General features: G+C 36.9%; 2 protein-coding genes and 1 long non-coding RNA gene across 3 annotated transcripts; 2 read left to right on the top strand and 1 right to left on the bottom strand.

Annotated features, from left to right (window-relative positions):
- The first annotated feature begins 922 nt into the window (after positions 1 to 922).
- On the top strand, positions 923 to 3,417 carry LOC120495291 (uncharacterized). Its single transcript, XR_005626026.2, has 3 exons — positions 923 to 1,068; positions 1,270 to 2,302; positions 2,922 to 3,417. It is a non-coding gene; the product is annotated as an uncharacterized LOC120495291 (long non-coding RNA).
- A 4,032-nt stretch (positions 3,418 to 7,449) lies between these two features.
- qrsl1 (glutaminyl-tRNA amidotransferase subunit QRSL1) lies at positions 7,450 to 14,376 on the bottom strand. Its single transcript, XM_039694371.2, has 11 exons — positions 14,182 to 14,376; positions 13,737 to 13,896; positions 13,557 to 13,655; positions 13,362 to 13,458; positions 13,024 to 13,185; positions 12,404 to 12,579; positions 12,207 to 12,319; positions 11,287 to 11,479; positions 10,998 to 11,115; positions 9,183 to 9,388; positions 7,450 to 8,025 (listed from the first exon to the last, which is right to left on the bottom strand). The coding sequence occupies exons 1-11, from the start codon at positions 14,248 to 14,250 to the stop codon at positions 7,808 to 7,810; spliced, it is 1,611 nt and encodes a 536-aa protein (XP_039550305.2). The 5' UTR covers positions 14,251 to 14,376; the 3' UTR covers positions 7,450 to 7,807.
- A 132-nt stretch (positions 14,377 to 14,508) lies between these two features.
- Positions 14,509 to 19,771, top strand: rtn4ip1 (reticulon 4 interacting protein 1). Its single transcript, XM_039694493.2, has 9 exons — positions 14,509 to 14,740; positions 15,330 to 15,481; positions 15,577 to 15,645; positions 15,777 to 15,901; positions 16,365 to 16,413; positions 16,576 to 16,712; positions 16,806 to 16,989; positions 17,734 to 17,826; positions 19,576 to 19,771. Exons 1-9 carry the CDS (start codon positions 14,509 to 14,511, stop codon positions 19,696 to 19,698), a joined length of 1,164 nt encoding a protein of 387 aa, XP_039550427.1. The 3' UTR covers positions 19,699 to 19,771.
- The last annotated feature ends 5,077 nt before the right edge of the window (positions 19,772 to 24,848 follow it).

The raw sequence follows: 24,848 nt of genomic DNA, 5'->3' as shown, positions 1-24,848 counted from the left end.
GTGAGCCTCAATAAAACAAAATTCAATTTTTCTCGGTTTAATGAAAACCAATAGGTCGTTATGGCAGAGGCGATTGCGTGTAGAATAATATCCGGGTATCTCTCCACTGGAACGTGTTAACGTAAACGTGTAAGTTTCACGTTTGAGGGGGTTAAACCGTGACATCTACACGTTTTCCAAAGTGGACCAACGTGATTATGTCATGTCTTGTTGTAATACCGGTTTGCACGTCTATAGGTTTTGTGGCCCATTACATCTAGAATGATATATAGTGTAGCCCACAGTCGAGAGTAAAACAGCCCAGTTTTATTAAGTCATGTTTGAAACATACATCTTAACGCGATTTTTATGAATAAATAATTATATATTTGAGTTGGGCCTACCAGTAACCCTCATGTAAACCCATTCCATTGCTCCAACAGAGACAAACTGATAAAATAAAATGTGTACCTTGCAATGAGTTGCTTTCGATACACATCCGCCAAATGCAAATCATTTTAACAGCTACCTCAAAATGATCATGTTTAAATGTATGTAATTCCAAGTTCAGTTCCTTTAGTCCAGGAAATGCTCATTTTGAGGTAGCTGTTAACAATAGAAATTTCTCTTCTAAGTCATTAAAGCTTTGACAGGGAAAAGATGTGTAGCCTACACCACAACCTGGGGTCAGTTGCATAAACAGCTAACTGTATCTCAATATCATATTAATTCGGTGATCCCCAGTTAGCTAAACGTAAGCTTTTTTGGGGGCAATATATTTTAAACAAAACAGTTTTTGTTATTCACTTGTGCTGAGTAGTGTAGGCCTACCTACTTGTTTTGTCAATGTAGCCAAGGGGCTAATTCTCCTCCCCCTTTTGGAGATCTTACCTGCAGCTAAATCTAATCTTGGGCGGGTGCTTTTGACGTCACTTGGAGAATAAAAGTTTCTGTCGTGCCTCCTCTGAGCACAGACCCTTGGTCCAGCAGTAAACTTCTCTGGAAGAAGACAACACAGGCACAAAAATGAATACAATTTGGATATTGTGCTTTGCGGTGCTGATCATAACCATACCATTTACAACACAGGTAGGCACTATGATTTTTTTTCCCCCATTTATTGTCTTCGGTTTTTAGAAGAGGATGGCAGGATTTGTTCACTAATTGTTTACTGTGTTCATGTTTTTCATTGCATCTATATAATTCACTACAATAAATAATGATAGCAAAATGCATCTACAAGCCCCAAAAACAGGTACTATTTTCTGACTTTCTTCATGTTTGGTTTAGGTGAGCTCTGATCAGAAGTCCGATAGTGGCTCTAATCCTTCCACAAATTCCAGTGCTGTAGGATTGGGTCCTGTGTCCACCACACTGTACATGCTGATCCCAGCAGCCACCCTGGGCTTCATCCACAGTAGATCCTGATGGATGGAGAGTGTTCGCCATAGATGACCAAAACTGAGACAGTGGCGAAATGGACAGAAGAGCAAATTTTCCAAAGTTCAAAAAGATATGACGCACAACAGCTCATTTTAAAGTGGATTTTTAACTAATGAAAATGAATACATCTGCTGCCTGCAACCCCATACAGAGGGTCCTCCAACTGAACCTCACCCTTGGGCTCTTTGTCATGTTTTGTCTAAAAGTCACTGTTTTAGGGAGGGCTCACATACTCAATGGCAACTTCTCTTGGAAGAGTTTGTTTCTCCTAGACTCAAAATATGTGATTTAGGTCAAGTAGGTTAAATAACTAGGCCTACTTAAATCATCAATCACTATGCATTTAAAATAACAGCCTAATTTCCATTTCTATAATGACATTGTGTACTACAAAATTTTACTATGAATATGATCAATGTAACCAATTTCAGAATGTGTCTCTACTGTATGCACAATTAAAGTGGATGATTGTATTTCTTGTATGTCATCTTTTATTCAATTTGGTATTAATGAGTTTTCTCTTTACACCGAGTATTAGTAATGCTTTAGATTCTAGTATGTAGAGTAGAAAACGGAAGTATAGATCGAAATCTATTAGAGAACTTTTTGAAAGCACAACTTTTATTTTGAGATCTCCTCAGACAGAGATGAAGTCTCTGTACAGAGGATGTGATCCTCCTCCAAAAACTGGTGGGTAGGTGTTTAAACACGTCAAAAATGTCAACCACTGTGAGAATAAAACTCCCTTCCTGTTCGGCATCACTAAACACAGACTCTCTTCCCCACAGAAACGTATCTGGAAGAAGGCAGCATAAAAATGAATAAAATATTGATATTGTGCCTTGGGATACTGATTACCTTACTTTGTTCAACTCAGCAGGTAGGCAATATGATTTGTTCATCTCTTGCATTAGAAGTTCTTCTAGCATTTTCCCCATCTTTCTCATTTATCATTGATCCTTTTGTTAATAAATTTTTATTAACCTATGATATATTTGGTAATAATTAGTTGTATGTGCATGCAAAATGTAGATTATACTAGAAAGGTGTCACCACTTCTCTTTATAACGTGTAGACGCAGAAGCTTGGGTCTTTTGCCGGAGTGGATTTACTTTTTACTTATACACATTACATTATAGTGTCTGTTAATTCAATAAGTGTCAATATCATTGGTTAAAAATATACCCACAACAATAATAATAGGCCTACCACATAAAGTGCATTTTTAAGCAGCTACTCCAAATAAACATTAATATAACATACACTGTTACAAAAAAAAAAATGGGGAAGGGTATCCTAAGGCACTCTGGATTAACATTAAAATTAACTGGCTTTCTTGAAAACAAAATTATTATTAAATATAGCAAAATCAACCTGACTAAACTTGGTTACAGCAACAAACATTATTTATGAGGTTCAGATCAGGCAGAAATTGTTCGGTAACAATTGTTCGGTATTGTTCGCTTGCATATTCTGACTTTTCTTTCATTTTGGTGTAGGCTAGCACTGGAAACACCACTGAATCAGTTTCTGATCCTTCTGTGGCCAGCGCTGCAGGATTAGGTCCGTGGTGGCCCACCGCGCTGTGCCTGCTGATCCCCATTCTGGCCTTCATCCAGTAGGTCCTAAACTGGTTGGAGAATGTTGTGATGACCGAGATCCAGTATCGGTCCAGTCACATGAAGAGCCAACTTTTCTACAATTCGTGAATAGAAGACACACAGAAGAGAGAAAGATGCCACAACAACTAAATTTAAAGGAAATGTACTTTCTCAGGACTGTACCGAGGGTCCTCCACACCCCAACAAAACCACACAATTGGGCTCACAGTTGTGTTTTGTCCCCATCAAGTCACAGTTTTAGATAGGTCTCACTTCTCTTGTAATCTGACCACTGTAATGCATTTCCTCCACAATGTTTTTGTAATGATTGTGATGAGCTATTAATTGGAATAATTAAGAATGTGTCTATGCACAATTAAAGTGGATGAATGTATATGTTTGCTTGTCATCTTTTATCCAAATTCATATTAGTGTGTTTTTAAAAATGCTATAAAAGAGTTTTATTCATGCATTTAGATCCCAGTATTGCACTGATATTATATAATTCTTTTAAGTCAGTTTGATCTTTGAAACAGACTGTCACTTTTTGGGCCAACCTGTGACTAAAGGAAATAAGGGGCAAGTGTGCAAGTGTTATTTCAGTTTTAACACTGAAAAGGCAGGTTACAAAACCCCCTTAGTTCCTATATACTTCTTTCTCTCCTCCCAGATTTAAGCATACTACTCTTCCATCTTCTATTATCTTATAAAAAAAATTCTTAGAGTACACTTAAGCTAAATTAAGCAATTTTAAACAACAGTTCCTGTTACTGTATTTAAGAGAATGAGGTCACTTTTGAGATGCTGATGTCTTTTTGTCACTGAGGTAATGGCATACAGTAAGTGTGAACTCACCCGAAACTCAAGAAGGGAACTTGGCTCATGTATGTTAGAAGTGTATAAAACAGCCTATCAATGGACATTCCTAGACGCACTCAAGATGTTTGATCAATAAAAGTAAGTATTTATTCTTAGGTTTCAATTACCTTGGGCCATTTCAATTAAAGACTGTATTGTTCCTCATAACGATCCCGTAGGAGCCAAAGTGAACAGAATGACTAAGCTGTGTTGAATATTTACAGTTAACATCATACATATGGTTTCTCATAAACAAGAGAGAATGTGGGATAATTTGCAGTGTATTTGACCCCTGATTTGGTCATGACCCCTGATTTGGTCAAGCCTTCAACGTGACTATTCTAGTGTTGATATGGAAATGGAAAACAAGGAAAATGTGTTCATGTGTTCAAGGAAAACAGTCTTTTACTTTTGTTCAAAAACACTAAAGTCCGATCACCACGATCTGAAAAGCTATTTCGGAGGAATCAGAACAATAAGGGTGTTTTGCCCCCGAGGTGAGAGCACAGACAAGCTAAACATCCTGTACCTCAACAGATCGAGATGACATGAATGAGAGCATTTGTAACCCTCCCTCTGTCTCTCTGATATCTTTCAGTCTGTTGTGTAAACATTAAGGCAGAACACTGTTTGTGTTGACTGAAGCTATCAATAATGGGCCTTTATTCAAGTCAGAGTGTCATTACAACAGTAGTTCTGCTGTTGGCTCCTTTGACTACCTCACGAGACCCCCGGCCACATCGGCCCTATAGGTCACCTCTTATTGCCCTAGGATAGGATAGTCCATCTTATTTCTTTTCTTGCTGAGATTCCCTCTTTCTTTTTTTGTATAACCTACAATCAAAATATCGGACAAAAAGTGAAAAGTTAAATGGTTGATCTGTGGTTATGTAATTGGAAACAGAAACCGATGCAGATCTTGTGTGGCTATACAAAAACCCACAGTAGTGGGTCAAATCACCCTACAGTGATAGTAATCTTTCAATCAGAGAACGTCTTAGTTAAGGTCTGTTTACACCAAGCATGATAACTAAGAACTAAAACTATAAAGTTTATCACAAGTTTTTCCTTTACCCATCTTTAAGCTAATAAGGCGTATTTGGCTTGCTGTCCGGAGTGTAGGGGCTCGAGAAGTCAGCTTCAACTCAAGCTTGGATAGCAAGCTTGTATATGGTAGCAAGATGCCTAAATTATGTTGGTGACAAAACAGCTGATGCCACAGCAAGATGAGCGGCTGTTTATATGCTCCGGCAGTTCATTTAAAGATTAGGTGGGTTCACACCTCCTGATATTACGTTGTGAACTTCACTAATAATGACTCTGATTCTATGAGCTGTAATGGTAATGACACAAGGAGCGATATCATTGGAATCACTTTCACAACAGCTTTTTTTCTCCAAATGATGAACAATGAGAACATTGAAAATTTAAAACTGTAATTCAAAAAATAATAATAAAACAATGTGTTAAATGGGTAAATCCAACAACCTTTTTTCTTCTGAATTAGCATGGCCACGATGCTACTAAAGTCTGACAATCACAATATTAACACAAGTGGTAAAGAGAAAGCCACAAGATGAACTAAAGTTCACAAGCAGCTTATCCACATGGTAAATACTAACATACTATTTCTAACAATCTATTAACAAAATAAGATAAAAGTAACAAAAAAAAAACAAAAAAAAACAACAACAACTGTCACATAGGGAATTCTATGAATGTCATTTTACAGCTTTTCAACATAAATTATACGATTTTACTTCCAAAAATGGTACAGATGGGGTTTGATTTGTTTTTCCCCGTAAAATTGTAAGGGAACTATACTGTTAACAGACTAACCGGTATTTAATGTAGCATTTTTATAGTCGTTTACAGATAAAATTAATTGCAAACATTTAGTGAAATTTTATCTATTTTCTCATATTATTAGGAATGATACATGCACTGAAGTGACGTCTAGAGACATTACAACACTGATTTCATTGATGGAAGTTGTTTTTGTTTCAGCCAATTGAAACTTAGGATCTAATTTGAGACTGTTTGAGAAAAGATGTGCAAAAAAATCAGTGAGACATTTTGTGTAACTGTGCCCATCATTTTTTGCCCCCATAACCTTTAATCAAAATAAATCTCCTCTTCTCTTCTTTGAGAACACGTTTTTTGGGCACGAGGGAGGTACAACCTGTCACTCACATGACATCATGACAACAGTAATCCACAACAATCCAATAAATTCTAAATGGAAACAAGTCCAGCCCTACACTGTTTCTGGTTTGAGAAGTGTTTACCCTGACTAATTCATGTGCAGTGACATCACATTTACCTTTGCTCGTTGAATTTTGAAGGGGCAAAATCCAGTCATTTCAATTGAAATCCATCCATGCCATCTAGAACTTCATGTGAAGATGAAAGATTCCCACAGGCATTTTTTTACAGTTGGTTCAAGTTGTTCAATTAAATTCACTGCGCTGCCACTGACTAACAGAAAGCTCATTTCTTTGAAAGAGACTTCCGTGTGAGCTATGTGTTGTGTGTGTGGTCACAGATGGTCAGTACATTTTTTTAATGTGGAATGAAATGGTTAAATGGAAACAAGTGTGCTTCTTCGTTGACTAAATTAGATACACCAGCTTCCTGTGGTGCTGCTGAGTGAATCACATTAAGTTTTAATAAAATAAAGAGCACCCTTCCAGCACTAATCAAAAGATACCACTGAACAAGAATGAGTGATTCCCGCTATACACAACATTAAGGGCAAATCTATAATTCACACTCTTTCATTTCCGGTCTAAGAAAGAATTTTAATTCGTTAGAAACAGGATGTGAGCACTTTCATAAAATGGTTAAAACAGCACCACATCTGCGGTTTGCTTGCAAACTTTTGCTTTGGTTGTGGTACAAACTGAACTCAGTATGGTTCTGATGGAGACTTACAACCATTCTCTTTGAATACAAGTTGTTTTACAAGCTTGCCCATATTGTATGACTGTATAAATGAGATTTATTTTACCTTCACTCAAGTTTTTCCTAAATTATTTATTTTTATGCTTTCACAATTACTGAGTAGTAACCACAGCTGCAGCAAAAGCTGCAATATAAGGATTACAGAAGGTCACTTTTAAGATCACAATAAGTTTATAATACAAAGCTATATATAATTATTTCAAATAAATTATATCACATACAATCGAATGCCGTGAAGGTGAAAGATTCCCTTTCTCAACCAGCTTAAGTTGTTCACTACATATTATTTGTGTCTGTCTATACATCTGGTCTATACATTGCTACGCTACTGACAAGTTGGCAACAGACATTTTTTGCCAGTGAAATTTCACCAAAATGTGACACGCACTGTCACTAATCCCTGTTTCCTCATGATGATGATATTCCTCATCAATAAAGAAAAAAAGAACTAGCCTAAAACAGCAGTTTTTGTCTCATCTAGATTTAAAAAAACAGCATAGCAAAAAATGATGTGTTGCGTGTATGTGAGTTTATATGTTTATAATACAATTCTATTTAATTAAAATAAATTATCACACATAATTAATTTATTAAAATTGGAATCTTTTTCCCAAATATGGTTCACACTTTATTGTCTCTATAATGTTTGACAAATAAAACAGTTATAAATTTCAACCTTAAGGATTTCTTGAGATATTTGCATTTTTATCTTTTATCAGCAGTAATGAATTCGGTGGCTCTACCTATGCCAATCCTGCAGAATAAATGTCACTTGAATTGAGTGAGCAAAGGAGAATGAATGATGCAGCCCAAAGTCCAAAATAGAGACTCCTATAGATCCAGTGTGCTGTTGCAGCATTTTCTGTGCATACTACAAAAAAAACATTCACACTTCATACTAAATTTATCTGCCAAAGGTTTCATTTCCTCCTAACTCTTTCCGTTCAGTCTTTGTGTGTTGGTTATAATCCTACTGTATGTGTCCTTTCTCTGAATGATTGGTCCAGCTCTCTCTTATTTGAGTCTTCATGAAAACGGACCAATGGAAAGTTGAGTTGTTGCTCCATCCAGTGGGCTACTGTCAACAACTTCCAGTCCTGTAGTGTCTGACCAATCAGCTGCAGGCCAATGGGAAGACCTCGGGGTGAAAGGGCTGTTGGCACTGTCACAGCAGGCAAACCTGTGGAGGAAATGCATATTAAAGGGTTAGTTCACCCAAAAATGAAAATTCTGTCAGTATTTACTCACCCTCATGTTGTTTCAACCCCTTAAGACCTTCGTTCATCTTCGGAACACAAATTAAGATATTTTAGATATTAAGATCGCTCCTGCATACAGTCCATAGGCTTCTTGAGGTACTGGCTCTTGCTGTCCCCGAAAAGTCATTAAAGACATCGTTAAAATAGTCCAAGTGACTACAGGGGCTCAATCTTAACTTTATCAAACGACGAGAACACTTTTGTGCGCAAAAAAACAACAAAAATAACGACTTTATTTCAACTATTCACTTCCTTCTCCATGAGCCTGTAAGTCAGTTAACGTAGTGTGATTGCGTAGAGCTACGTCACACGTAGGCTCACTATTGGCCGACGCTGGTCATGTGTGTGTAATGCGTGTGACGTACAATAACAGAAGCTTACGCTATTAAACTAGTAACCTGACTCGCGCAGAGGGAGAAATAAATGAATAGTTGAAATAAAGTCGTTATTTTTGTTGTTTTTTTGCGCACAAAAGTGTTCTCGTCGTTTGATAAAGTTAAGATTGAGCCCCTGTAGTCACTTGGACTATTTTAACGATGTCTTTAATGACTTTTCGAGGACAGCAAGAGCCAGTCCCTCAAGAAGCCTATGGACTGTATGCAGGAGCGATTTTAATATCTTAAATATCTTAATTTGTGTTCCGAAGATGAACGAAGGTCTTACGGGGTTGGAACAACATGAGGGTGAGTAAATACTGACAGAATTTTCATTTTTGGGTGAACTAACCCTTTAACAATATGGTATAGGACTTATTTTGGCTTTAAAAAAGATCACAAGAAGATGGATGGACTTTTGATTTGTTGTTTCATTGGCCCATTAAACTCAGCTGGGAGTTTGTTTATACTGCTTCAGGAGACAACCCTGCTGTACTCAGAAGTCATTTAGCTGGAGTTCACACGTCCTTGACGATTGTTGTGATCACGCAAAACTCCCTGAATTACCTCAAAACAGGTGATAAACAAACCACATGTGCACAGGTAAAACCAGATATGGACGTGCAAGGACATGCAGGATCTCTATTGAATCTCACTCCATTGAGAGGAGTAATTTCTATCTCATATCCACTTCCTGTGCATACCTGCCATGTTGACAGGCTGGGTGAAGACATCCTCCTGAGCACTGCGTGTTCGGTTGTCTTCCTGTATGAAGTCAGAGTAGCGGGGTGCATCGCTCAGAGTTGTGGGTGTGAGGAAAACGTCTATGCCAGAGCGGAAGACCGCTTTAAAGTCTTCAGTGATAAGACGGCGGGTTTGCTGGGCCTTCACAAAGTAACGCTCATAGTTCCTGAAAAGACAGGAAATGAAATGTGAAGATTTGAAACCCTGATATTTCTAACCACTCTATGAGAGCAAAAACCAAGGCAAAGCTGCATTAAAACATGCTACAGTACAGTAGGGTTGGATTGATACCATTTTTCTTCTTTAGCAAATCGATATTGCACCATGGTAACATTTTGTTAGTGCAACTTTTTTTGTACTTGTATGCAATGCCAAGCTACAATGTTCTGCATTTTGAAAATCTCTGTATAGGTGATTGACATTTCTTTTTTGGCGCTGTTTCCTGACAAAAAAAGTGCAGGCCATGTGTTAAAAATAACTTCTGCAAGTAGCTAAGACTCAAACTGGGAACTAATGTACACTACTGTCCAATAGTTTGGCATCGGTAAGATTTTGAAAGAAGTCTCTTGTGCTCACCAAGATTGCATTTATTTGATCAAATACAGTAAAAACTATGGAGTCTATAAAGGGACTTGGTGATCTCATCTCATATTTGTTCCCCTGAGAAACTTTGCATTTGCTCACAAAGAATTCAAATGTTTTGCAAGCGAACATAAATCTCTTGGGGGAACGCAAACATTCATTCATTCATTCATTCATTCAACACAGAGCATTGACAATTTTTCCTCTCATCTCATATTCTTTCCATCACCTTATCCCTTTAGTGGCTCCATAAAAACAGTAATAGTGTAAAATATTTTTACAATTGAAAATAACTGTTCTCTGTTTTATTGTACTTTTAAAATGTAATTTATTCCCTGCAATGGCAAAGCTGAATTTTATGCAGCCATTACTCCAGTCTTCAGTGTCACATGATCCTACAGAAATCTTTCTAATATGCTGATTTGGTATAAGAAACGTTTCTTCGTATTATCAATGTTGAAAACAGTTGTGCGGTTTAATATTTTTTGTGGAAACTAATACAGTTTTATTTCAGGAAACTTTGCTAAATAGAATTATCTGAGATTGAAACTTTTATAACAATGTAAAAGTCTTTACTGTAATTTTTGATCAGTTTAATGCATCTTTGCTGAATAAAATCATTAATTTATTTAATGGGATACTCCACTTTTTTTTTGGAAATAGGCTCATTTTACAACTCCCCCAGAGTTAAACAGTTAAGTTTTGCCGTTTTCAAATACATTTAGCTGATTTTTTGATATTTAGAAGAATATCAGTAACTAGACAGTTTCTGGTCTCATTGACTTCCATAGTATATTTTTTTCCTACTATGGAAGTCAAATAGTCAATGAGACCAGAAGCTGTCTGCTTACTGATAATCTTCTAAATATGAGAAAATCGGCTAAATGTATTTGAAAACGGTGAAACTCAACTGTTTAACTCTGGGGGGAGTTGTAAAATGAGCCTATTTCCAAAAAAAAGTGGAGTATCCCTTTAAAAAATAAAAAAATCATACTGACCCCAAACTTTTAAAAGTCTGTCTAACTATAAAGTCAGTGAAATGTATTGACAATGTATTAGTAGAAACTAAGCAAGTGAGCAAATTTGTGCATCTTTAAATAGAGTGTGCATGAGAAGGGCTATACAAACTAAGAATAAAGTAAAAGTGTTCAACGGATCTGAAACAATTGTGGTTCTGTTTTTGAGGCCCTCACGATTTCAGTAGGAAGTAGTTCCCTGAGAGGATTCTTCTGCGGACCACATTGTTGAAGCCTTCATGTCGTGTGGTGGCGTACATGGCATCTGTGGAGCTGTCAACCGCACTGCGATGGCCTGATGAGAAAAAGTGACAATTACAAAAACAAAAACCTTTTCAAAACTCAAATGGAGACGTAAAATTTTTATTTTGTAATCGTAGCTTTAAAAATAACACCAACATTTTAAACCCACCATGTAGATCTAATTGTTATGTGATGGTTTTGGAAATGTTTATGCTTTAAATACCATATTCAAGCCCATCGAAACGAGCCATGTTTGATGCAACCTCACAGCAACATAGGACGTGGTAACAGACGATGGAGTGCTGTGTGTGTGGAAGAGATACTTCTTGTACCCGCGCCCCTGCCTGCTCAAACATGGCTGCAACTCGACTCCACTGGGCCAGAGTGTCCTTAGACAGGCCCGGAGCATGATATTCCTAACATCATAAAAACTCTATTGAAATATTATACAAGCATATTAGCTGAATCTTACAATCAAATTTATTTTACCCCAAAAATCTGAAAAAAGAAAAGAAAATGAAGACCATTTTTGCATTGTGAAAGTATTATGCCAGTTAAGCATATTTTGCCCCATATTCTCATTACAGCCATAAGAAATAAACATAATACACTACTCCATTTCATTACTGTATTACACTAATCCTGCCTGGACACAATTATATTTTATTTAAAGCAGCATAAATTAAATTCAAATGAAATAATTACAATTGTGATGAATACTTAACATTTTCATTTACAAATGTACTATGCAAATTAAGTAATTTTTTTACATTACAGTTACATAATAAATAGGTTAAATTAATTTACGGAAAAAAAGTAATGAATACTTTATAAAAAAAAAAATAATAATATATAATATTATAATATAATATAATAATAAATAATAATTAATTAAATTAAACATTAAACTAAAATGTCTTGACTTTTTTTTTTTACTTGACAGTGAGATTCTCTCAAATGCTGCATTAAATATCAAATGAATAATTATCTAAATGAAATTTTTTTCATTTGTATATGGTAAGATAATTTGTCCAACTTTACAAACAATGCTTGTTTGAATATTTGAGTTACCAGGCAAGACCCTTTTGCTATTAACCACACCAAGCTGATGTCACCCAGTGGATGGTCTGAAGGCAGCTTTACCTTTGGTATGCCAACACATATGTCTCTAATGTCAAAGTGTTCAGGAAGGCTAGGTGGGGTGTTGGGTGCCTGGACAGTTGTTGAGTCTCTCTCATCTCGGCCCTGCAGTATCCCTGAAAAAAAAAAAACACCCAAAAACTTAAAGTACAAATTTAAATGAGTGACTCTCATATGTTAATGAACGAAAGCTCTCCTACTCAAGACAGTGGCAGCATCATGGACACTCCTGGTCATGATTCCCGGCACGTCCATTGAGTTGACCAGAGGGATGAGGCCGTGACGAGAGAGTAAGCCGTAAGAGGGTTTGAGAGCCACGACCCCACAGAGAGAACCAGGGTTTCGTGTAGAGCCTCCTGTATCAGATCCCAAGGCTCTAAGAGAATTTTTTTTAATGAATTCAAACATTTCAAACAATGCATTAACATGAACATGAACAAACATGAAAGACGCTCAGGACAGTTGATGGGCCAGTGTTGCATCCGAGAGCTAAATCTAAAATATCTTACACTGTGTTCCAAAGATGAGGAACAACATGAGGGTGAGTCATTATTATTAATGACATAATTTTCATTTTTGGGTGAACTAACCCCTTAAGTGACCCATACGTAAACAGTTGAGAAAGTAAACGCATGTATATCAGTATATTAGATCCATGCATTTGTCTTAAAGTGACAGCAGCCTAATATTTGTGCTGTCTGTTTTTAATATTAATCAAACAAAAGACAAAGAAAAAAAATGTATGCTTGTATTGAAGCGAAAGTCCAGGTGCTGGTGAATGCTGTAGCATGTAGAATTATATGGAGAGTTTTACACTCACAGGAAGCTGCTGAGAGAAGCCACTGCCGCTGCACTACCTCCTGAACTTCCTCCTGTGATTGCCCAATCAGAATCTGGATCTTCTTTGCTCTGCTCACGGTATTGTGTTGCATAGCTCCATGGGTTACGAACTGGACCGTACACCCCATCCGTACTGCCAGATCTTAAGAGAGAGAGAGAGACAGAGGAAATGCTCAGACTTGCAGAGCAGACATAATCTGTTCAATCTATTCAACTATGTACAGTATCATTGCTAAAAAAAAAAGCAAAACATTAATATTTCTTACTGACTCCAAACTTTTGATAAGTAGTGTAGGTTCACACTTGGAGATATCTTACCCCATTGCAAACTCATCTAAATTAGTTTTTCCAACAAGAACTGCTCCTTGATCCAGCAGCTTCTGGACAACTGTAGCATTGAATGGAGGAACGTAACCTACAAATCCAAACAGACTAAATGTAAACCGCTCACAAATCCCCAGACACACCTCAAAGGTGTCTATCCTTCAATCTTGTTATTGTATTTTAGCTGACCTTTAAGCATTTTTGAAGCACATGTGGTCTCAATGTTATCCGTACAGAAGTTGTCTTTTACAGAGAAGGGAATGCCGTCCAGAGGGCCAAGAGGTTTACCTTACAAGTATAAAAACATAGAGCACATGGAAATTATTATTCAACCATTAATCAAATACATTTAATGTGACACATACATACCTTTGCTGAGCCTGTTGTCTGCTCTTTTTGCTTGTTCCATGGCCGTCTCCTCTGTAACGGTGATATAAGCATTCAGGTAACGTGTCCTTTGTATTTGGTTGATGCACTGTTTGCAGAGCTCGGTGGCAGACACCCTTCCATCCCTCAGTGCCTGGGACACCTGTCGTAGGCAGAAAATGTGGCTTTCTATTTTAGTAGGGAATTATATAAATGCATGCATCTGGATATTAAATTAAAATCTCATTACACCCTGCTGTAAACAGCCTAAAGGTACTACTTTACTGGTCATGTCAGACTGTTTTATAGGCAGAATTTAGAAGAGTTCTGAGTTAAAACATTAAGTAACACAGTGCCAAGAAAAACAGCACGGTGAATCCTTATATAGTTCAATTCTTTGCTGCAAGTAAGCGATATAACTTAATTTAAGGTTAAAGTAATCGTAGACCTCTCTAATGGACAGGCCGAGCATCGCTGTAGCCGGACGAAACCGAAACGCCGCACTGGAGGCTGACATGACACTTTCTGTTGACCTCGCTGACGTACCATCACCTCTGCTCTCTGATTGGTCAATTGAATAGCAATGTGGCTTGTTATTGGTTCAGTGCATCGTGTGAAAGTTCACCGGAATTGTTTTGACTTTGCAAGACTAGAGACGCGCTTTGTGTAACCAAGGAGTAATAGGTTTTATTTCTAATCGATGAAGGGTTTATGATACCGAAATAAATATCCTCGGGAGGAGAGCCCTGGAATATTTTTTTATGACTGATCAATCATGGTCATGTGTAGACGGTGGTTGTTGAGCTCGCTGAGGTGTCAGTATAGGAGCTTCAGTTTCTCAGCCTCCCGCAGGACTGTGATGCCTGCATGGGTCATCGACAAATACGGGAAAAACGAGGTGTTGCGGTTCACTAAGAACGCGGCGCTTCCGATCATCCACTATCCCAATGAAGTGATCGTGAAGGTGCACGCTGCGGGTTTAAACCCCATCGACATCAGTATGAGGGGTATGGGACGATTACATCACTGACTGATATCATTGTGTTTATAGCATGTGTCATTTATATTGTGTAAAATGATTGTAGGCATCTTACATGGTTCAGAAATGTTTGTCACTTTCAGATATGACATAAGTGAGTGAGGGACAAATGACCACCATATTTCATGAAGAAAATATTTGACTTTGAACTGTAGCATGCAGTATTATAATTGTGGATTGCTTAGTCATTATGACCTGTCATTAGTGGTGCTTACTAAATATCATCATGTTACAATGAGTTAGAATTAGAATTTATATGTTTTTTTTTATATTTTAAATTATTTTAAATATATACATGTATATATGATATATTTACTGTATATAGTAATTTAAAAAAGTTTTAGTTTTTTTCTGCTTAATTTTAAATAAAACAACGTTTGTGAAAGGATGAGTCACAAGGCCTGTTGGGACCAGCCTGACTGGGTCCTTAACGCCATAAGTTAAACAATAAACTTGTTTTTTTTTTTGTTTGTTTTTTAATGTTCAATAAATAAATTAAAATATTTTCTGGTAAGTGTTTATAGTTTATTTAATAAAGTCTTTTATGTTTCCCATAGGTGGTTATGGAGCAGCTACTATGGCCATGAAACGTGATCCACTGAGCATAAACCAGGCAGGCAGTGAGTTTCCTCTAATCCTGGGGCGGGATGTATCTGGAGAGATCATGGAATGTGGCCTGGATGTAAACTACTTTAAACCAGGAGATCAGGTGCTCAATTTAGTTATTATTATATATAATATCATAACTATACTGTGCATATATTTATGTCCAGTAATTACCCTAAGGTCTGTTTTCTCTGTTAGGTGTGGGCTGCTGTCCCTCCATGGAAGCAGGGCGGTCTGGCAGAGTTTGTAGTGCTTAGTGCCAATGAGGTAATATTTCATGTTTTGTTGTTTAAATGGAGAGAGCAGTACAGCAGTTGACACGTCACATGACAATTGCTGTCCTATAGATAATTACATTACTCCTACATAGAGAAGTTCATTGTTCATCTCTGATTTAGGTGTCCCATAAACCCAAATCACTTAGGCATGTTGAAGCAGCATCCATCCCGTATGTGGCTGCAACGGCCTGGTCTGCCATCGTCAATACCGGTGGCCTAAAAAAAGACAACTGTGCTAAAAAACGGTAAGTACTTGTTTGTTCAGTTTGAGTGATTGTACCACATTGTCCGTTGCTCCTGTTGAGGCGAGTGGGAGTAGGTCTTTGTTTCGTCCACTAAATAGGCTCATCTCACATAGAATCATATTTTTGTCATTTTCTTGTTGTAAAAAGATCATTTATGGCTATATACTGTATATAGTATATATATACTGTATATATACTGTATATATATATATATGTCTCCTTTAAATTAAAAATTACATTAATTAGTTACCACATTGAAGCATGTATTAACAATTTTGTTACATTATTTTCAGATGATTATTATTTAAATACAACTGATTTGTTTTGCTTTGCTTTTGACCCTGTGATCTCAGCAACACTTGAACACAACAACGGTGATTTCAAATAATGCATTAGATGAATCATAATAGATGTGCAGCTAAGCCTGGCCGAAATTGATCTACATTATTCTTTCCCCATACAGCGTTCTGATCCTGGGAGGATCAGGGGGAGTGGGAACTTTTGCTATACAGGTGATGATGATAATTCTTTGCATGTAAGATTTTTTTCAATTTGCATAATATTAGAAACATTTTGGAAACAATTACAAATTAGTTAATAAGTAATAAAACACCTAATCATCGGTGTGTAACACCACTGTATAATTGACATTTTGATGTTGGTTTTCTCTACAGATGATAAAGGCCTGGGGCGCCCATGTGACTGTTACATGTTCCCAGAATGCAGAGCGACTGGTGAGAGATCTGGGTGCTGATGATGTCGTATACTACACTGCTGGACCAGTTGAAAAGCAACTACAGACTTTAGAAAAGTTCGTTTTTGGGCAATCGGTCAGTGGCTGTTTTTTTTTATGGAACTTGTGATTAAAGTTGAGTTAATTCTTTCGTCTTTTTCTCTCTTTCAGGTTTGATTTGATTTTAGACAATGTTGGTGGTGAAACTGAGAAATGGGCACTAAATCTTCTGAAACCCTGGAATGGTGCTAAATTTGTTACTCTAGTAACACCGTTCCTGCAAAACACAGACCAACTGGGCCTAGCAGATGGAATGATGCAGTCTGGAGTCACCATAGGATGCAAAGTGCTAAAGGTAGAGACTGCTTGTCCTTGTGCTGGTGAAAAACATCTGGAAATCTAGTTTCTTTTGGCATAGAGATTGCACAAGGCTGAATTTTCAGCATCATTACTCCAGTCTTCGTATGCCTTGTTTCCACCAAAAAAGAACTGGTACGGAACTGGTGTTGGTTCAACTGTGAACCTTCTCAGAACCTGTTAGTTTTTACACTGCCTAGATACAGTAGCCCAGCAAACAACGTTGTTACGTCACTGTGTACGTCGCCATATGTCTTAGCCCGACGTAAGCACAACGTGGTAAAAGAACGGTTTTCAGTAAGTCTTTTGCTTTAATGACTGGAGCTGCGTACACTCCACAAGTTTATGTCAAACCCGATGCTCATTTTCTCCAACATGCTGTGAGATGATCCAACGACCATCTTGTGCTTCAGTGGAAGCAAGAACATCTTTACAAAGTCACATGATCAATGTCACAAATCTACTTAATCGAATATTAATCTAGAAAAATGATTATGCCCTGATGACTCAGTGAACGGCATTTCATAATCAAATATACTTTCCTTTCACTGCTATGACCCATTATTGCTTTCCACCACCTTGTCCTGTGGCGTAGGAAAAAGAAGTGAATCCAGAATGAAGGAAATGAAAGTGTAGAAGTGTCGGGAACCTTAACCTGATTACCTGACATAAATTAATTTGTTAGTCAAGTTATAAATGTGGAGTTAGATTGTTCAGTACTAATTCTCTCTCTCTTTCTCAGCACCTCAGGAAAGGAGTGCACTATCGCTGGGGTTTCTTTGCTCCAAGTGGCCCAACGCTGGACGAGATCAGCGAAATGGTCGATTCTGGAAAGGTACATCAGACTGAGAGTGTATTTGATGTTTGTGAGACTCTAGCTGCATCTGAAAGCTGACAAATGCTGCCTCCGCAGGCATGTAGGAGGGCAACAAGCCATCTATCCTGTGCTTTCCATTGCGTGACAGTTTAGCTAAAAAAAAATAAAGATGGCATCTGATAGTTGCAGTGGGCAGTTACTCTGTCAATGTATGTTTTTGACCAACACTTTCCACTTAGATGTCATTTCTAGTTAGAAATGAGTATTGCAGCAAGTTAGTTATTTCTAAACCTCTCTATTTAGCCTGAGGTCATTAAACCCCTACGCTTCCTCGTTGTCAGACCTACGCCAGAGCCTCTACGCTATTGGTTTTTATTTATACTTCTGCGTCGTTATCCACGTTGATGCGTAATTACACATGCAGAGTGAGCATGAGAAAGCCGGGGAGCGGTTCTAGCAGACCAATCTTAACTTTATCAGCATGCAATACATATGTAATCACAGTTGCACATTTACCTTTGACTCTTAAGTCTTTACTGTTTGCTTGAACACAGAAATGATACAGAACAATCATTATGCGCTCGTGTTATGACAACTTGACTGTTCCATGGCGGGAACATGAAGGGCCACTACCCTCACGATAGACAAACACTGTACCAGACATAAACACAAGACAGCCGTATCATTGAAAGAGTAGTTATGGAGCTGTGGGATTTATGAATTTAATATCAGACATTAAAGAAGCGAAAGAAACCGAAAAGAACATTATAAAAGTTACCATTATTTGAATACAGGTGAAACTCGAAAAATTTGAAATCGTGCAAAAGTTCATTTACTTCAGTAATTCAACTTTTAGACTCATAACATGCAAAGTCAAATATTTCAAGCCTTTATTAAAATTTGCACGATATTCAAATCTTTTGGAGTTTCACCTGTATATCCTTTAAACTTTAATGTCAAACAACATTTAAGGGAGCTTTTTCTATATTGGATAGCATAAAAACTTTTTTTTTTAAAGTTAGAAACTTTTAACATCTAAGTAAAACTAAATAGTGATACAGAGAGCAACAGACAGGAAATGCATCTTATTTCCTTAAAATCATTGTGGTGTAGTGCCTGCATGTTCTGTTTGTTTCGTAACCAGGCATGTTTATATTTTCACTCTCAACTTCAAGACTGTGGTCAGTGAGGATTTGTTTAGATAAGATATTCTCCTTTAAAGTACATGATAATACAATATTTTTTGATTTAGATTTTTTTTTTTTTTTTTTTTTTTGTACAAAACAATACCCGGCCCGACTTTTGGTCTGATTTGTAAGTTACCTGTGTTGGAAGTTTAATTTATTTATTTGTTCTTTTTAGTGGTTATTCTTGAATTATGAATTAGTTGACTTTTGAGTTCGGCAGATCATATATTTTTTCAAAGGTGCCATAAAGTCTTTACAGAGACAGTTCCGGTAGCAAATCGTGCTCAAGGGCATGATGGTGAAGACAAGAACTTAAATCTTGTGTGGGTCAAACCAGCAACTTTCTGTTTACCTGCTTACAATACTAACTTCTACACATTTCACCCACAACTAAACTACTACATCCACTATGACTCAAGCATCAACTAATGCAGACCAAGCACACTTTAAAAGTTTATCTTCAGGCTTTTATATGAATTTTCAGTGAACCTGTTAGTGTTATTTAAAGTTACTTTTAGTTTTAACTTGAGTTTTGTCGTTGTGTGTCGTGTGTGTCGTTTGATCTGTTGTGTCGTTGTAGGTCCGTCCCGTGGTGGAGGAAGTGTTCTCATTTGCTAAGGTGCCTCAAGCCTTTCAGAAAATAGAGCAGGGTCATGCTCGTGGCAAAACTGTGGTGTCCATCACTGAGGACCAGAAAGAGTGACTATGGCAACCAAAAACCTATTGTTAAACCTGGCACTTTTTTAATGTCCGTTGAATTAAAAACATTTATCTAATGGCTTGAGTCTTTATTTTGCATTACATATTCGTATTGTATATATATTATATAAAAATATATATTAGTGTATATATATATAATAAGTCTTGTTCATTATTTCAAATATATACATTTCTGTCTTATTCATAAACAACTTGAAAAGCCAAACAAACAATACAAACGTTTTATTCTATATGTAACAGTATATTTTGGAAATCACGAACATAAAAATACTAAAACAGAAGACTGAACATAGACATATAGAAAATGTACAAACACACAAAACCAACTATCAAAAAACTTTATAAAAGAAAATGGAGACAGAAAATACTCTGCCTTTCCAATAAATGAGAGTATGTGAACAGGATTGAACTGATGCCAGATCAGCACGAATAGAAGGAAATGTTATATTTTCTAATATGTGCAATGGTGTTTTTTTTGTACTGATTTATCAGAATAGTCTCACATGTTAAACACTGTACAGCAACAGTAAAATAGTGTTTAATAAACATTCAGTGACTTTGTATGGCATATAACGTTGCCTTACATTCAGTGAAGTTTGTAATACCTGGAGAAAACTATCTATTTGTCTTCTGATTCCTTTCAACAGAAGTGGCTTATCTGGTGCAGGAGCCCTTTAAAAGTTTGTCATTTAAAATGTGCTAAATTTACTCATGAAGACCTTAGTTCTCAGGTTGTTTTGAACCAATAAATGTGATTAATCACTCTGTAGCCACAAGAAAATGATATCATGACTGCCGATTGACTGATAGCACATGAAAATGCACAAGCACTTTACAAGTGACCATCCTGAGGTGAGACGAGAAAGTTGAGATGTTAAAAAATAGTCTGTTTAAGAGCACTCAAAAAATAAGGCACTAGTAAAATATCTACTATACTATAATGAAATCTTTACGATTTATGTAATTCTTACAAAAAATAATTTAGTCAGAATACACAGCAACTCAAGAATTGGAGGAAGCTTTTTGCCCCATTAAGCAAGGGGTAAACTGCATCAAACTAACTAGCCAAACCTTGATTCTTTACAAATACAAAAAAATGAACAAGGCCATCTAAAGTGCAGCTACATACAAATCTTAATGCTATTGCACCCCCTTTTGGTAATATCTTTGCATTGCAAGCAGGTCAGTTATTTGTGTTTCTGGATCAACAACAAAAAAATACTAGCACTAAGTGGGTGCGTCTCATTCAGTTCCCTAGTTTACGGGATCATTCATGAATCAGTATTGTGTGCATAAATTCGGGCACTGGTAAAGAGTCGAGTAAGGACCCCAGGCTCACTACACATTGGGACATTAATGACTATTGCCTGCGACATTGTACAACATCACTACTGGTATTTATGAACAACAGCAGAACTGATATCTTAATCTGATATCTTTTTTAGTGTTAAATTAAAGTACATTCTTATAAATTATTTGCTTGTTACACATAGGTGCACAATTTCAGCCTTTAATTACAAACATTAGTTAAATTATTTTCATTAAAGCAGAACTAAGTAACTTTTTTTACCTTAACTGAACAGCTTTGGAGTCATTGTAATGTTAATATTACTGATTTCGTGTTGAATGGTGATCGTCTCACACCCCCCTGGTGCCTGTGAGCCGCAAAACCACCCTTGCAACTTTGGGCCGGCGGCTCGCCGGCCTCAGTGTTAGGAAGTATCGTGAGATTTCAGGTCTCGCGAGGTAACGAATTGCTTTACGGCACTATACGCGCACACGCATGCGTACACGCCCCCGGCCATCCAGGAGCCGGCTAGCTATAAGAAAAAGGTAACGCTAGATATTGAATTCTTCAAGTTTTCGTGATGGCTGATGTAAAAGAAGAAGAAGACAGCTCGGAAGTGTTTATCAGAGAAACAAAGAAGAGAAAACGGACCGGCTTTTTCAGAATAGAGAGAACTGAAAGAAAGCGAAGCCTGCAAAACCGATGCTGACCTGGCCTTCTTGCTGTTGCACTTGTAAGTATCTTTATAATAAACTGTGTTTAATGTTTGTATTTCTTGTAATTGTGACCTCGGGAGTCGGGATGTTTGCTATTGTCTGTTTTTTTTTTTATTATTATGCTCGCTGTCTGTTACCGGCTTACGAGTACGTTAGATACTGTAACTTAGATGTTAGCATTTTCATTAGCAAACAAACTTGCTTGTTTTCTGTAAGTAAGTGTTTTGTCCGTTCCTCTATCAGGGTTTATTTGTGTTTCTCAGATCGCCTATAAATCGATATGAAATTCTACAAATTATGCATTAGTTTAGCTTGTCGTCAGCCTCAGAATTAGTAACGTTATACTGTGCTGCTGACTTGATAATGCATAAACCGACACGAGAGCTGCTAGCTAATAATGCAACTTTTTTATATTTATTTACCCACATTTACACAAACAGAACTATAAGTAAACGATAAATTGCATTGCAACTTCACACATGCAACTCCATCTGTGCTATTTTGACCTTGTCTATAAATGATATGTTGATAAAAGATTGATACATTTTCTTTTTCCTTTTTAGCTACAAGCGTTGGCAAGTGTTATCAACTCCGAGGCACCCCAGACCACCAGTACCACCGGTCTCAAGCTTCAATAATAAAATAAACAAACTTGTAATAAACAAATTAAACGTGTTTGACTTTCTTTGGTCAATCGTTACGATAGACAACTCGGATCACCAGAAAAATTATGAATGTAACGTAACATGTATTTTGATAATGCATAATCAAAGTAGCTATAGCTGTAGGCTAAACTAAAAATAAATAAATAGCGGAAATATTTCTTATAGTATTATTGATTTTTAACCATAATGTTACTGATAACGTTTGGTAACACAATAAAAATATACACTATCTCAACATTTGAATAATATTGTTCTGAGAATCATACCTCAGTGGATATGGCTCGGGCGTCAGTTTTGTTTGAAATGTGCTGGGGACAGAGACGCATTCGGAAGGGTATATTCAAAAGTGCTGGGTAACGCATTCATTCTTTTTTCTCTTTCGAGTAGGTAATGTTTTGAACGACGATGTCCATAGCTTCCTGATGCACATAAATAAAAATGAGCACAATACAGTGATGGTCCGGCCAGAGGTTCCGCACTCGAATAGTTTTTATTTCCCCCTCATCAAAACCAATAATGTTTATCAGTGGTTGAATTGATATAATGTTTATCAGTGGTTTTATATGTTTTGATGAGTGGGGGAAAATATACGAGAGAGGAATTAGAAACCATGAGAAAAAGGGACACGTTTGTGTGCATTTTGATTTGTGATTTCACCGGAAAGAATCTCCGCAACGGATTGAAGCGCGTTTCTGAGAGAAGCCAACACATTTCAGTGCTAGATCGCCTGTTATTTAACAAACAAATGAAACGAATGCTGTTAACTGGAGATGTTTTATTTGCATTGGTACATCTGTGCCGCGAGATGTTTCAAAAGTGGTGGGGACAAAATCCGTTTGTTCGCCGGCTTCTCTGAAAACAAATTCACATGGCCTGCCTGAACGAGATGGGAGGGGGAGTTGACAACGAGTTTACGACAGTTTTCTCATATATCAGTGATTCTTGGGAATTTGGATAAAACAGGTTTTAATTTTGAAAATAAAAAGTTAGTTAAATTACAAAATCTGAAGGTATATCATTATAAAGCAAGGTCTTGGCTGTTCAGCAATGCACCGGTGCAACCTCCTCATTTTGTATTTTTATCATAAAATAGGCGTTTCTCCAGTTATCACTTTGTTTTTGTCAACACCGTCAGACAAAATAAATAGAAAATTATTTTTTATTTGTTTGGTCTAATATGTATTTAGAGTTTTTAAATCATTATCTGGCATTCTTGGTACACATATATGCTGTTAAATGTTGAATATTCACTTTTGTTCATTTTTTATGCTGTTTTGCGTGTACTCCTTTAAAAGATATAACATCATACAACATTTACTTTAAGCCTAAATAGAAAAATTAATGTTGTTTTATTTAACAAACATATTTTTGTATTAAAAGAGACTATTACTTTAATAACTCAACAGCACTGAAGAATCATATTTTAAGTATATTCATTTAAAACAAATAAAACTCCCTCTGACGGTGGTGACTTTAGAACTGACGGTGGTGACATTAATCTGACGGTGGTGACTGTGGCCTCTTTACAACATACAATTCCACAATGTATACCACTCAAGTCAATCAATTCTTGCTTAACAACTTCATTTAACTCTTTGGTCCAAAAAATAACAATCTTGAGCACTGTGATAAACATTTTTTTCCTTTTATGAGGTATTCCTCATTTAACTCTGCCTCACTGTGTATTTTCTCTCTCAGCTTTTTTTGGTATTCCCTGTTTCTTCTCCTTCTCTCCTCTACAGATAGCTGCTGCCTAGCCATAACTTTCTAAAATACATAAAGTCAAAGTTGAGTGTAATGACTATGAAATTGGGGTTAATTACAGCGAATGTTAGATTTGTTTAAATGATGTCATGCCATTTTCATTTGGCTTTAGTCATTGGAGATGCATAGCCTGGAATGGATAGTGCATACTATGTGCTGTAGGTAGGCAGTAGCTGCACTATGTGCATCCCAAATGACATAAGCCAAATGAACATGGCATAATAGTGAATTGAGAGAGAGGGAAGGCACACCTTATCCCCTATTGGACGATAGGCTGATGGTATAATTCATAAATATGTACACTGAACAAAATTATAAATGCAACACTTGTTTTTGCCCCCATTTTTCATGAGTTGAACTCAAAGATCTAGGACTTTTTCCCATGTACACAAAAAGCCCATTTCTCTCAAAAATTGTTCAAAAAATCTGTCTAAATATCAAGCGTAGCGTTAGTTCTGGCAGGTCACGTTAGTCAAGCTCGCATCAGTCGACTATTAGCTGATTAACCTCCCCCTATAGGAATATGACGCCCATCACTTTACACATATATAAGCTCCTTCAGTATTATCAGCAGCTATCACGTTTCTCAGGAGCTCATTACCCTCCTCCCTCCCCAGCTCCACTCGTCAGTCAGGACTTGACATTCTGATTCCCCAAGAATCTGAATAAATTCTCGAATTATATTGTACTTTAAATTTTG

The sequence above is a fragment of the Pimephales promelas genome, chromosome 15, assembly GCF_988280905.1.
Source record: "Pimephales promelas chromosome 15, fPimPro1.hap1.1, whole genome shotgun sequence".
In the NCBI taxonomy this organism is placed as follows: Eukaryota; Metazoa; Chordata; class Actinopteri; order Cypriniformes; family Leuciscidae; genus Pimephales; species Pimephales promelas.
This window is presented reverse-complemented; position numbering and strand designations above follow the sequence as displayed.